Below are 14,480 nucleotides of genomic sequence, written 5' to 3'. Positions count from 1 at the left end.
GACGATATTCAAAATCACGAGACATGATCCTACGGGGCATAAAGTTAGGGATTGGACTATTTGTTCCATCAAGCCCGTAGTGATCCTTGGTGACTCGAACCTGAGTCGGATCCCTCCCCACACACACATAGACGTCCAAATTGACAGTTATTCTGGTGCCAAATTCCAACATATCACACAGGTTTTAGATAAAAATCTGCCCAATCCACACACCATTGTGGTGTTCTCTCTGGGCATCAACCATGGACAACCTGTTCGACACGGCAACGGGCTCTCTCCAAGCACTGCACCGCAAAACCGTAGAAAAATACCCGCAGGCCACAATCTATGTCCCCATCATGAATTTCTCACATAATTTAGCTGCACCACAAAAGACCCTATTACGACTTAATGCATTCATCACCACCATAAAAATCCCGCCCGGCGGTCCTGATTGGCTCTACCCTTTTCTGGTAGTCCCCAAATACCTCCCAACGGGAGCGATCCCAGATGGATGAGTGGACCCAGGCGGAACGAAATTCATCTGGCGAGAGTCAGGTTATCAATGTATGGCCCACGGGCACACAACAATATATATAATATTTAACTACATAATATATATAAAATATATATTTCACTCATAATATCATCAGTATTTATATGATAGAGAAAAAAAATGTATGGATATCCCTTTCACTTTCCCTTTCATATTTCGCATGAACAGAGCTGCTGTGGTCACGCAAGGGGTGGAGCCAAACCTGCTTGGAAACATTTAGTAAATGAATAGACACGAAGCACCGTGCATTTTCTGTACGAGTCTTCATGTAACTGTGTCTGAGGAAAAACTCCCTGGGTAAGCCAAAAACTCGAACATTGCTTTCAAAAATACGAATGAATAACAAATACAACTTGCTATGCTAACGATATAACGTTATAAGAATACATGTAAAATGTTATAAGCATACGCAAATAATAATTATCCACGTTACACTTTTTATCCCCTCTAGGTACTTCAACAAGAATGAAGGGCTTTCACCTTATCGAGCCGATTATAGCCCTCTATTTCTTTGCTGGCTTTCTGGTCTCCCCTTTGATAGACCAGTACGTGTATAGGCGAATCTGGGAGGATGTGACTAAAACCCCATATCCACATGACGACGACAACAACACATCTGGATGTAGTCCTACGCACAATGATACCAGTGACAATTCAACCGACCAGGAGGTAAGTTACATAGGCGACTCAAACTAAATTGACGCCAGCCAGGCATTCGTAGAAAATCGTCTAAATGTGATCCTTTAAAGACTCATGCCCCCAAAGTTATATTTTTGACCTTGCATACTATTAAATACGCAGGCAAATGTATGCTTTGTTTATTTAATATGTTTGGGTTTTCCATATTTCCTGATATTCTTGGATTGTCTACAGACTAATTTCTCAATTACATGCACATATTAGGCGATACAATAACATATTGTGATACTTTTTACTGTATACTGAATTACGAACAGGTCCACCTTTTATCAGCGCAGCTGATAAAAAAATACCACCATGATGGAAAGATTAGTTCAACGGGAGCATTTGTGCCAGGCATACACATGGCAAATTTTGTTTATCATCATTTCTATTAACCTTTGCGTGGCGCACACGCAACAGTTGTCATGTAGATTGGTCGTCGGCCCGTCTTTTGCGTGGATCACACATGAGCACCAGATTGTAAATTGACATGAGACATTGTAAACGTTCACAATCCTGCTCTATGCTCTGTGATATTTTGTTCATCATAATTTCTATTAACTTCTGCGAGGCGCATAAAGTGGTCAGATCGGGTCTGCTGGTGGCAAGATCGGTCGTCTGCCCGTCTATTACGCATATCACACATGAGCAGATCTTGCACACAACGTCAGTCGTGTCCCTTGGCTATCCTATTTGTTGGATATTTGTTGATTTTGTTATTGTCATGCGTGTTCTGGTTATTTGCGCATGATTAAACATGAGTCTTTATATGGCGATAAAACAAAGCTTTGTTGCGTTTTTTTCCTTCTTTCTGAAGTGGGGATTGGGGGTGAGCCAACCCGGTTGGGACGTAAGAGGGGGTGCGCAGGAAAAAAAGTTTGGGAACCGCTGTATTACGCGATACAATAACATATTGTGATACTTTTTACTGTATACTTGTATCTTAACAGTGGTACCACATCGCTGTAGGAAATCTATACCTTATTGGTCAATGTCCAAATTTTATATTGATATCCCCCTTGCCGGCTTATTGCAGTTAATGAGTTGCTTCTTGTTTATTGTGTGTGTCCAGAAAGTTTACAATATTTTCAAAAGAATAATCAAAAATTATCAAAAATGTAATAATAATATAATATGTAAGTATAACTAACTTATTTCGAGCAAGCATTAAAGAAGCTACTCTTTGTGCTTTAATATTTGACTGGATATTCTGGTGATGTTGTTAGTGTGGAACACTAAACTGTTCACAGTAAAGAGCCAATTATCACCTTTTTAAGAATTAAAGAAGAAGGTTCTGCATGTTTTGTGCCTGGGACACACCTGTTCCGCCTATCAAAGGACTGGTTCCTTTTTCTTGGGGCCACAATTTTTGTTCATATAATTTTCCCTCAAACCTTCTACTTTCGCCATTACAAGTAAAAAATCATCAACCTGCGACAGTTATTGCATATGTCAATAACTGTATGTGACAGCAACCAAAAAAACAAAAAACAAACACAACAAACAAAACCAAAAGTTTTCTTCTTCTTCTGTTTGGTCTCCAGGAGGTGCAGAGGCAGTCTTCTCTCTTCTCCCTCTACACGGAGCTCTTCACCGTCATACCGTCTCTGGTGGTCACCCTCATCCTGGTGGCCTACAGCGACCAGAGAGGACGCAAGGTCACCATCATCATGCCTCTGATCGGTGATCTCATCTTCAACCTGTCCTTCCTGGCTGTGTCCTACTTTGAGCTCAACATCTACCTGCTGGTGGGGGCCACCCTCCTCTCCTCGCTGTTCGGCAGCACAGGAACCCTATTGGGCGGCTGCTTCGCGTACATTGCGGACATATGCGACGACGGCAAACAGAAAACAATGCGCATGGCCGGCATAGACCTGGTGATTGGTCTGGTGTCTGCCGTGGCCGCGATCTCCACGGGCTACTTCCTGCGAGCGGCGGGCTTCAACTGGCCCGTCTTCACGGGGGTCCTGTGCCAGGGGTTCACGCTGCTTTACGCTGTCTTCTTCCTGGAGGAATCGGTGAAACGAACACCGGCCGTTTACGCCCATCCCTCCGATGGTGGCGAAGACCCCCCTCGCCGCTCGGCGATGAAGCAGATGGTCTTGGGGATCTATCACATGTTTGCGGGCCTCAGCCGCAGGAACACCGCTCGCCTGGTGCTGCTCATCCTGACCTTAGCCACCTTCACCATCGCCTATGGCGGGGGGATGTCCTCCATCATCCTCTATGAGCTCAACGAGCCGCTGTGCTGGGACGAGATCCTCATCGGCTACGGCTTCGCCTTGTCAACCACGATGTTCCTGGGGAGCTTCCTGGGCGTGATGGCGTTGACGCGCTGCGGCGTTCCCCAGCCGGTGATCGTGTTGGTCGGCATGCTCTCCGTCATAGCTGGCTTGACCACGTTGTCTTTTGTCAAGACCACTCTGGCCGTGTTTCTCGGTGAGATGAGTACACACATGCCTCATCCATCAAGGCTAACACACACACATTAGGGCTGTCGTGATATCACATTTCATTATCAAATATCCAGTGGGAAGTGTGTGACACTCTCTTTGTCCCTAAACTGATCGGACTTGGCCACTAGCACACACGCAGTAATCTTATGTAGAAAGTTATATGAAAGGTATATGGCATAAGATGAATTCATCTGTGTGTTTATTTCTAACATAGTCTTGTGATAAAGCATCCTAGTCTATACATTTTGCCTTGCATCAATTATGGCCTTTAAAGTCATTTACATTTACATTTAGGGCATTTAGCAAACGCTTTTATCCAAAGCGACGTAAAATAAGTACATTTGTCATTAGAAGTGAAAAATATATTGCTGTTGGTACTGTAACGCTCACCCCACGGTGGTGCAGCGTTGAATAAACAGGCGATGTCTGGCTTGCAATCCTGCTCTTTATTAGCAAATAAAACGGTTATCCCCGGTCACTGTTGGCCGTGACCACGCCGTCCATCCAGCCGAACACGACTTGACTTACACAACCACGTCCTTCCGGACCCCTCACGTTGTCCTCCTCCCCACCCCCTCTCGCGAGACGATCCCCCATTAACCTCTACCAATAACATTAGTGCATAACCCAAAACATGTGAACATTTGCATAGCTTCTGAACGCATAATAACAACCACATTAACCCAGCTCGTTACACAGCTCCCCCCAACAAAGTCCCTCGTCCCGAGGGACTACACAAAGTCTCTGAAACGGGCCGGCCGACGTCCCTGTCTCCGGGGCCGCGTGGGGGACACAGGCGCTTCTGCCTGGTGGGTGGGGCAACGCCCCTGTGCAGTGGAAGGTGTCTGTGATGGGAAGGGGAAAGGAGGGATGTGAACAGGGGGGTTAGTCACTGTCTCTGGGGAAGTATGTGCAGGGGAAATGGGGCTTCGATAGGGCTTGTGTGCCCCTGTGTAGCCGCGTGCAGAGGTTGCACCGTCACCCCTCCTGGCGGGCGCCCGGGACTCCGGGCTTGGGGAAGGGAGGTAGTCCCCTCTGTACGGGGCCAACCTGTCTCTGTGGAGCGCAACCTTCTTTCTCTTTCCTGGCAGCTGGACCCGGTACACTACTTCACCCAGCCGCTCCACCACCTGACAAGGCCCCTCCCAATGACAGTCCAACTTGGGGCACCGTCCCTTCTTCCTGCGGGGGCGGTACACCCACACCAGCTCTCCAGCTTGGAAGTGTCTTCCCTTCGACTTCATGTCGTAGTTCCTTTTTTGTTTCATGCCCGCTTTCTCCAGCTGGTCTCGGGCAAAGTTATGGGTGGACTCCATCCGATCCTGGAGTCTCCTGGCGTACTCTCTCCCCGGAGGAAGAGCAGGGGTGTCAGGGGGCTTGCCAAAGGCCACCTCCACTGGCGTCCGTAGCTCCCGCCCCAACATGAGGAGGGCAGGCGTGCATGAGGTGGACTCCTGAACAGCAGACCTGTAGGCCATGAGGACGAAGGGCAGGTGCGTGTCCCAGTCCCGTTAATGTTCCGCGGTGAGGATTGCCAGCTGCCAGATGCATGCCTGTGCGCTCACACATGGCAGCAAAGACCCGCGACTCAAAATTCCTCCCTTGGTCACTGTGGATGGTTTCTGCCTCCCCGAACCTGCTGAACATGCCCTCTACCAGAGCGTCAACCACCGTCTCTGCTTCCTGATCTGGTATTGCATATGCCTCAGGCCATTTTGTGAAATAATCCATGGCGACCAAAACGTATCTGTTGCCTGTGTCCGTGCGGGGAAATGGGCCCATGACGTCCACAGCTACTCTTTCCATGGGAGCCCCCACCGCCTGTTGTTGTAGTTGTGCGCGGGACTGTGGGGGGCTGGGGGGCCCTTGTAGGCCGCGCAGAGGTCGCAGCGGCGGCAAAAGTCCTCTACGTCCCTTCGGACCTGCCCCCAGTAAAACCCCTGACGAAGCCGGCGGAGTGTTTTTGCTACTCCAAAGTGCCCCGCTCCTGCGGTCCTATGGGATGCTCTCAGCCCAGCGTCTCTCAGTGAACTGGGAACTACCACCTGCCACCTTTCTTCTCCCGTAGCAGGTTCCTTCCAGGCTCTCTGCTGTACTCCATCCCTTACTCTCAGCACCTCAAACCTAGTCCACATGCCTTTCGTTGCAGTGGAGCTCCCAGTCAACTCCTCCTAGGGTGGTCTCTGACCTGCCTCAACCCACTGTAGCACCGGTTGTATGTCCATGTCCCGCTCCTGTTGTGTCTGCCACTCGGCCGCGTCAACCATCTGCGTTCCGCGGCAGACTGGTCCGGCCCCCTCGTGCATGGGGCATGTCTCCTCCTCGATACGGAGCTCTCTCTCACATGCTTCTCTCCGCTCACGGTACTGGCACCCTCCCAGTGCGCAGGGGCGGCGGGACAAGGCATCGGCGTTGGCGTGGCTGGCTCCGGCCCTGTGTACCACTGTGAAGTCATAGGACTGCAGCGTTTCAATCCAGCGTGCAACTTGGCCCTCTGGTTCCTTGAAGGACATCAGCCACTGCAGTGCCGAATGATCTGTCCTGACAGTGAAGGGCCGGCCACACAGGTAGTACTTGAAGTGCTTTATCGCCGCCACCATGGTGAGGAGCTCTCGGCGCGTGACGCAGTAGCGGCGCTCAGCCTTGTTGAAGGATTTGCTGAAATACGCCACCACTCTCTCCCCCTCTGGCCCCGCCTGAGCCAGCACTGCACCCATGCCCACGTCGCTGGCATCCGTGTCCAGTAAACTGCAACCCGGGGTCCGGGGGGGTGAGGATGGGGGCCTCCGTCAGTGCCTTCTGGAAGGAGTTAAAGGCTTGTTGGCACTGTGGCGTCCAGGTGAATTCCCTGCCCTTCTGCAGCAGGTGGTGCAGGGGGGCGGCTGTGCAGGAGAAACCTCGCACAAACTTCCTGTAATATGAGGTCAGGCCGAGGAAGCTCTTCAGCTGTCGTTGGTCAGTGGGTGTGGGCCAGTCTCTCACTGCATGCACTTTCTCCTCCAGTGTGCTGATGCCTTCTCCCCCCAGTCTGTGACCCAAAAACTCCACCTCCTTCCTCATGAAGTGGCACTTATTCGGGTGTAATTTCAGGCCCGCCACCGCCACTCTCTGCAGCACCAGCCTCAGCGATTCCAGGGCTGTTTGGAACGAGCTCCCATGGGCCAGGATGTCATCCAAATACACCAGACATCTCTGACGGGGGATGCCAGCCAGCACCCTGTCCATGAGTCTTTCAAAGGTGGCTGGGGCATTGCACAGGACGAAACTGAGGACCCGGAACTGCCACAACCCCCTGTCCGTACAGAAGGCAGTCTTTTGTCTTGCTTCAGGGCTGAGGGGCACCTGCCAGTATCCGTTTCGCAGGTCGAGTGAAGAGAACCAGGAGGAGCCAGACACCAAGTCCAGTGACTCATCGATCCTGGGTAATGGATACGAGTCCTTCCTTGTCACACTGTTCAGCGGTCTGTAGTCCACGCAGAATCTCATCTTGGTGCTCCTCTTTTTCGACACCATCACCACTCCCGAGGCCCAGGGGCTGTCTGACGGTTCAATAATGCCATCTCTTTGCATCTCTTCAACTGCTCTGTCTGCAGCCTCACGGTGAGCCATGGGGAGGCGCCGGGGACGCGTCTTGATGGGCCATGCACCCCCAGTGTCTATTTCGTGTTGGACCAGGTGTGTCAGGCCCACTTCATTGTCTGTTAGTGCAAAAATGTCCGTAAAGTCAGATAACACCTTCCACAGCTCCTCCTGCTGCCATTGCTCCAATTGGTTGCAGTTCTGTCTCCATGTCTCTCTCACCGCCGACAACCTGTCCGTCTCCCCCACCGTAGTTGGCTGGGCTGGGGAAGATGAATGGGCGTGTGCAGAGGGGGGCTGACCGTTGCTGGGGGCATGGGGCACCAGTGGCAGGAAGCTGCGAACAGGGGGGGTGATTCTCTCTACTGGGGTTTTTGTGTCATGGCAGTGTGTTTCCATGGCTGTCCTGACCAGGGGGTGTGGCTTTGGGGACTGGGTGGGCGGTATCAGTTTAACAGTGGGGCCCCTGGGAAAGGTCAATGTGTTCTTCCCTAGGTCCAGCAGACAATGCGCAGCCCTCAAAAAGTCCAGCCCCAGTATGCAGGGGTCCTGCACCTGCGCCACCCATACTCTAAAATCCACTGACAGACCTCCCACATTCAACGTCACCCTCCCCTTACCAAGCATAGGGGCCAGCTCACCAGTCACAGTCCTCAGCTGCACCATAGTCTGCTCCAACTGTATCCCCACTGGAACTATATCTGGCCTCATCAGTGTTGCTCTGGAGCCCGTGTCCACAAGGGCCGTTCGTGGGGCCCCGTGTATGGTGACGGGAACATGGCAGAAATTCCCAGAGTCCAACCCACCACCATCGTGGATTCTGTATTGTCTGTTTCAGGGGGGAGTGGAGCCCCTCTCCCCCGTCTGTGCTGTTGGGCTCCTCCATCCTTCGCGGCAACCGCATGGGACATCATGCCCGGGGTCCGTACCGTCCCATCTATATGGGCCCCGGGCCGTTTCCCTGGTCTTTGGAATGCTTGGAGCACTGTCTTAGGAGATGGCCAGGCTGTCCGCATCCCCAGCAGACCAGGGGGCGTTGGCGAGGCTGTGTGGCACTTTGCGGCGAATGCATGGACACAGCCCGTATCAGTTCGGTAATTTCAGCCACCCATGCAGGCTTTACTTGGGCTGTATCAGTGCATGCAGCGGTTCTCACCGTAGGACCACTCTCTTCAGGGCTGTCTTCCATGGTCCCGCCCCCCACAATCTCCCTCTCTAGAGCCAGTTCCAGAGCCTCTTGTATGGAGCGGGGATGAGCGAGCTGGGTCTGAATGCGCAGCCCGCTGGGGGTTATGGCTTGGATGAACTGGTCCCTGGCGAGCTCCGTCTGTATCGCCGGGGGCATGTGGGCATAAGCCCTCCTGGCTAGGGTTTCAATGTCATTAGCTAACACACGGAGGGGGTCTCCAGGCCGCCTGCGTCTGTTGGAAAGTTCAGAGCGTAGGAGACCGGGCTGTTCACAATGTCCAAAACGTCTCTGTAGAGCCCCAACAAGAGCCTCATAATTATTTCGTTCTTCTGGGCTGAGCAGTAACAGGCATGCCAGTGCATCGTCTGTAAGGCATAACGCTAGCTGTAGCGCTTTATCATCCACCGACCAGCCTGCAGCTTGTGACAACAGTTCGTATCGGGCATGAAACGCCTGCCAGTCTGCCTTACCAGAGTACTTTGGTGTTTTACATGGGGCCCGGCAAGTATAGGCACCGCCCCTTTGCCACACAGGCTGCGCATACTTTCTGCTGTCATGCTTTGGAGGAGCCGACGTGCCAACGTCGAAGCTTCCGTCATGTCCTATGCTCTGTCGGAGGTCGGTGGAGCTCATTCCCGCGTCGTTAGCCATGCGCCTCGCCATCTCCTTCAAGCTCAAACTCCGCCGCCAGACTGGCGGACATAACTGTAGCTCCCCGCCTCCTCCTTAACTTTCGGCCGTGCTCCGCTCCCGTGCGCCATGTCCGTTGGCAGTACAAACAGCAGCACGCCGTGGTAGGTCCGCTAGCCGGCTAGACTAATGGCGAACACCGGAGAAAAACCAGTCCGTCGCTTTTACTTCTGACACCAGTGTAACGCTCACCCCACGGTGGTGCAGCATTGAATAAACAGGCGATGTCTGGCTTGCAATCCTGCTCTTTATTAGCAAATAAAACGGTTATCCCCGGTCACTGTTGGCCGTGACCACGCCGTCCATCCAGCTGAACACGACTTGACTTACACAACCACGTCCTTCCGGACCCCTCACGTTGTCCTCCTCCCCACCCCCTCTCGCGAGACGATCCCCCATTAACCTCTACCAATAACATTAGTGCATAACCCAACACATGTTAACATTTGCATAGCTGCTGAACGCATAATAACAGAACCACATTAACCCAGCTTGTTACAGTACAGTAAAGATGTTTATAGAACCAAGTGCAAGTAGCCTACTAACAATCTCTAGGCTAACCCGTTCCCTGTGTACAGCAGTGATAGCTAGCTAATGCAGATGCTACACAATTAAGTACTATGAATAAATACCGTTCATTAAGTGTGTACATTAAGTGCTAGGACGTACAACATACAATAGTGGGCGGCCTGGATGGCTATGCAGAGTCTAGGTGAACTCTGAACAGGTGGGTTTTGAGTCTTTTGCGGAAGCTGGTGAGCGACTCTGCGATCCCGTCCTTCTATTTTTTTTAATTAGAGTTGATCAGCCATTGTTACAGATTGAGATTCCACACATATTTCCTGCACTGTGTTGCTCTGTCTTCCACATCTACTTTAATGTCTTGTCATTGGCTCTCTGTAGTGAGGATACCTCTGTTCCTATCCATCATGCCTTCCCCTGTCCTGCGTTCCATGATGTCAAATATTGTCTCCACGTCCGAGCAAGGTGAGGTGATTGAGAAACGGCGCCGGTTGGCATACTTCGGGCCATGGCTCCAAACTGCAATCAGTAGCCTCTTCACTTTTGTTTGAAAGGATTAGGAATCAAGCAATTAAATGAAACTCATCCACCGCTAGAACCACTTGACCCTTGACTCGCCATGTTTCTGAATCCATCGGTTTACAGCTGGGGTTTGGATAGGTTTCATTATCTTTGCACAAATACTTTAATGACTAGAATCAGCTGAAACAAGCAGTTTGTTTAGTTTCATTATTTAGATGGTCTTCCAAGAGACATTGAAACCACATCTTAAAATACACATAGGCCTACGTAAAAACATGTTCAGAACCCAAAATATACAAACAACGTCAAACATGTTCAGACATCCAATCTAAAATCCCATTAACGTTATGTCTACATCAATATAAGCAGAACTGTAGGACATTTGTTATCCTAGAAAAAATAAAAAGGAGCATCTCTGATTACCTAACAAAGCGTCTGTCGTTGCACAGGATCTCTGTTTGGATGCGTAGCCTTCATGGAGAGTCTGAGTGGCAGCATAGCCTCAGCCGTCTTCAGTAGCGTCTACGCCGTCACGGTCGGGTGGTGGCCAGGCTTCAGCTTCCTGCTGGGTGCAGGCCTCTGTCTCATCCCCGGTGTCCTACTAGGGTAAGTCATGAAGCTAACACCAGGCACCATCGCTCATCTTATTATCGTGGGATTTCTAGGGCCCAAGGAGATCCGATGCCAAAATTCTGCATCTTTTAGGGTCCGATCTTGGGTTTAAAACCACTGGATAAAGGAAGTTAAAAACGAAGACTTTGTCGTCTCATGTGTTCACACAAATCACGTTGTTGGACACACACGTTTAGATAGGTACAACATATCTCTTAAAGGTTTAGCCTCTAATTTTAACTATTACCAATAGTAACGATAGTAAAGAAACAGGATTTCTTGTAGGACACCTCATTTTAACCTAAATGTATGTTTAGGGCTGTGGGTATTCAGGCAAGATTGAATTTATATGCATCCTTGGGCATGCATTTCAGTTGAAGTCCTTAAGTTGCCAGAATCCTTTGCCTGCAGTTTTTCATGCGCGACCTCCTGCATTCGCCACACACAAGAGCAATCAGCTCTCACTCCTGCACAACCAGCCAAGTGCTTTACAAAAATCAGACCAGATCCTTACAAATGTTTTCCTTGTGCCGCTTTCATGTGTGCAGAACTATAGTGAGCAATGTTATCATATTAATAAACAGTATACCATTATCTTTACAAAAACATTGTGAAAGCATCTAGTTGGCATGGCTAGACCAGGAAGTGCTGAGCCATAGTGTGTGAGTGCGTGTGTGTGTGTGCGTGTGTCTGTGTGTGTGTGTGTGTGTGTGTGGCTGTAAGTACTTGCACAGGGTTTGTGTTGCTGTGTGAGACATAAATGGGCTCTTTATTAATATTTGGAATGCTGTGTCGTTGTAAGTATTGGTCATTCCAAATAAATGAATTAAATGTGTCGAACGAGAATGATGATTCAGCTCAATGATTAGGTAAGCTGTGTGCAAACTGATGCATTGTTAGAGTCCAAAGAACCTCTTTGTGTATCACATTACGTACCTGTTTTCTGATAATTGTGGCAGTGTACTTTTTCAGCCATGAACTGCAGAGACTTCAAAGTTTAACGATCACGCCTCATGTTCACTCACTTTGCTGTGTCCTCTCTGACTGTTCTTGGACTCCAGAGTGTCGGTGCTGCTGAAGGACCCGGCCCAGGAGGGCGAGGGGATGGAAGGCTTGGTCTCAGAGGAGGTGGAGCCAGGTGTGGACGGCGCTATACCCTCTTGAGCTGTGCTACGACCCTCGGTAGCACACACACACTGCCGCTTTAAGTCTTCAGGATGTCAGGGTTCTCCGTGCAGGAAAAGGGACGATTACAGTAGAGCTTTGACGCAGCCCACACAAAACGTAGCTGGAAAACATTCTTTGGTTTTGTTTTTTTTATATTGTGATTTTTGGATATATTAGTTTCAGATCCTTGTTTTGAAAGATGCTTTTACCAAAGGACCCTCACGTGTTAAAGTGCCACAGCTATAAAGCTGCTTGGATGATTGCATGCAATTGATAGGTTTGCCAATGCATAACACAGATGGACAGATGCCTTCACATATAATAGGTTAGTAAGAATACAGAATACAAATGGTAGATGATGACTTAAAGGGCCACTTGGTGTATGTTGAAGTGTGTATATATGTGTATATATGTGTATGTGTGTGTGTGTGTGTGTGTGTGTATACTACTGGTATGCCAGAAAACAGTACAGCAGTATGTAGTAGGCAGGTTTGGATGCAGCCCCCATGTCTGGGAGTGTAGGAGGTGTCTGGTGGACTGTACCAACGACTAAACTGGAGTTTATCTGTCCATCGTACATCTGAGTGGACACTACCACATGTGATGTTACCAAGGGTTTTGTAATGAGGTAGAACAAATGAATTAATCAATGTTTTAATTAATTACTTAATTACAAAAGTAGTACACTTGATATTGTAAACCAAAACATTAGATTTCCCCTGGGTGTTTTTGTATTCTGTTGTGCCCCCCAGGAGGCACATGTAAACGCACTCTGCTATCCAGCCCATCAGTCCTCATATGGACATTACTGATTACCCTTGCAGTCCAGTTATGCACACTTATATGGACATTGCGTCCTATCATTTTGCATTAAATTTCAAAAGTGCATTTTCTTAGGCAATATATGCCAGCACATCATTTATTCACGCCTATCATGTATTCATGCTTTAGCTAAAGGACCTATATAACCATTATATTGTCTGTCTGATAGAAATATACTGTCTGATGGAAACTTGTGTGTTGTGTTAAAAAAACTACTGTACAACAGGCCTCTCTTGCAACATGCTCACCTTTTGCAAAGGGGCCCCCTACCTAGAACCAGACATATGAGGCAGGATGTGGTTTGACTTTGGTTTCAGTTTAATCTCTGTAGCAACAAATGTCACCTGTTTGCATGTACCGTTTGGAACCAGCTAGAACTAGAATGTTCGAGAAGAAGAATAAGGAAATAGACCACGCAACATCGTGGGGTCACACTCTGATACAGAGGACTCTTGCTCTTGTTCACCTTGTTGGTCAGACGTAGGAGATAGACTCTAGGGCAGGGTTTTTCAAAGTGGGTGCCGAGGCACCCTGGGGTGCCGTGACACATGCTCAGGGGAATGGTCAAAAAAAAAAAAAAAAAAATCATAATATAAATTTCAAAATTAATTTCTATAATATTAAATTGCTTTGAAGTGAAAACAGTATATTGTGGAAAAGACATAATGAGAAAGACTACATGTCGCCTATGTGACGTCACCCCATAACACGGCGACATGTAGTCTTTCTCGATCATACAATATACTGTCAAACAGTGTTGGGAACGCTACTACTAAAAAAGTAATTAGTTATAGTTACTCACTACTTGTTCCAAAAAGTCCATAACTGAGTTAGTAACTGAATTACTTTATAATAAAAGTAACTATTTGCGTTACTGTAAAAAAAAAAAAAGTTGCTATATGTCAATGAATTTGAAGTAGTGCTTATATCTCCACTTTGAAAATGCCAACTTCTCTCTCTCATCTCTGCTGCTTCTTCGAATCTGTTTGGTGTGTGTGTGTGTGTGTGCGTGTGTGTGTGTGTGTGTGTGAGTGTGTGTGTGTGTGGTGCGCGTGGCCTGGCTTGTGTGTAAAAACACTGGCTCCAATTGGCTACCATGAAACATGACTCTGCCTTAGCCAATCATAATCGCTTATCTCGTTGTTAACCCGTCTCCTCACTCGCGGTTTGTGTGTGGAGCCAGGGGTCCCAGATAGCAAAATGTGATTGAATCAACATTGAGATATTGTCAGGCTGAAGATTGTAATCAACATTGATGTCAGACATTGAAATATACATTGAAAGTGCTCGCTTGATCAACATTGAAATAACGTTGAATTTCCAATCAATTCTGACAATGAATCAACCTTGATTCAATTATGATATGATCAACATTGAAAGAATGTAGAATTTAATCAACATTGATTCAACTATATATATGCATTGCATTATACATTGAAACAAGGTTATTATTAAAGGGCCATTTCAATACTTTTCAACCTTGCTTTGTATGTTTTTATTCTGCCTCATTTAAAACCCCATTACATTGGCTATTTCAATTATTTTTAAGAAACCAAGGTTGAGAACAGCTGCTTTACTGCATGCTCTATGAACAAAAAAAACACCAACAAAACAGACCATTATTCAAAGTTATTTATTTATTCAATTATTAGTTATTATTAATTATTAGTTATTTATTCAATTATAATTATGAATATTACAATAA

General features: G+C 48.1%; 1 protein-coding gene across 1 annotated transcript; it reads left to right on the top strand.

Moving 5' to 3' along the window:
* The first annotated feature begins 730 nt into the window (after positions 1 to 730).
* On the top strand, positions 731 to 14,245 carry LOC311354785 (lysosomal proton-coupled steroid conjugate and bile acid symporter SLC46A3-like). Its single transcript, XM_084474638.1, has 6 exons — positions 731 to 832; positions 987 to 1,204; positions 2,761 to 3,655; positions 10,034 to 10,117; positions 10,624 to 10,780; positions 11,848 to 14,245. The coding sequence occupies exons 2-6, from the start codon at positions 1,001 to 1,003 to the stop codon at positions 11,948 to 11,950; spliced, it is 1,443 nt and encodes a 480-aa protein (XP_084330764.1). The 5' UTR covers positions 731 to 832; positions 987 to 1,000; the 3' UTR covers positions 11,951 to 14,245.
* Positions 14,246 to 14,480: the final 235 nt, after the last annotated feature.

This window comes from Micromesistius poutassou, assembly GCF_964030765.1.
Source record: "Micromesistius poutassou genome assembly, chromosome: 10".
NCBI lineage: Eukaryota > Metazoa > Chordata > Actinopteri > Gadiformes > Gadidae > Micromesistius > Micromesistius poutassou.
This window is presented reverse-complemented; position numbering and strand designations above follow the sequence as displayed.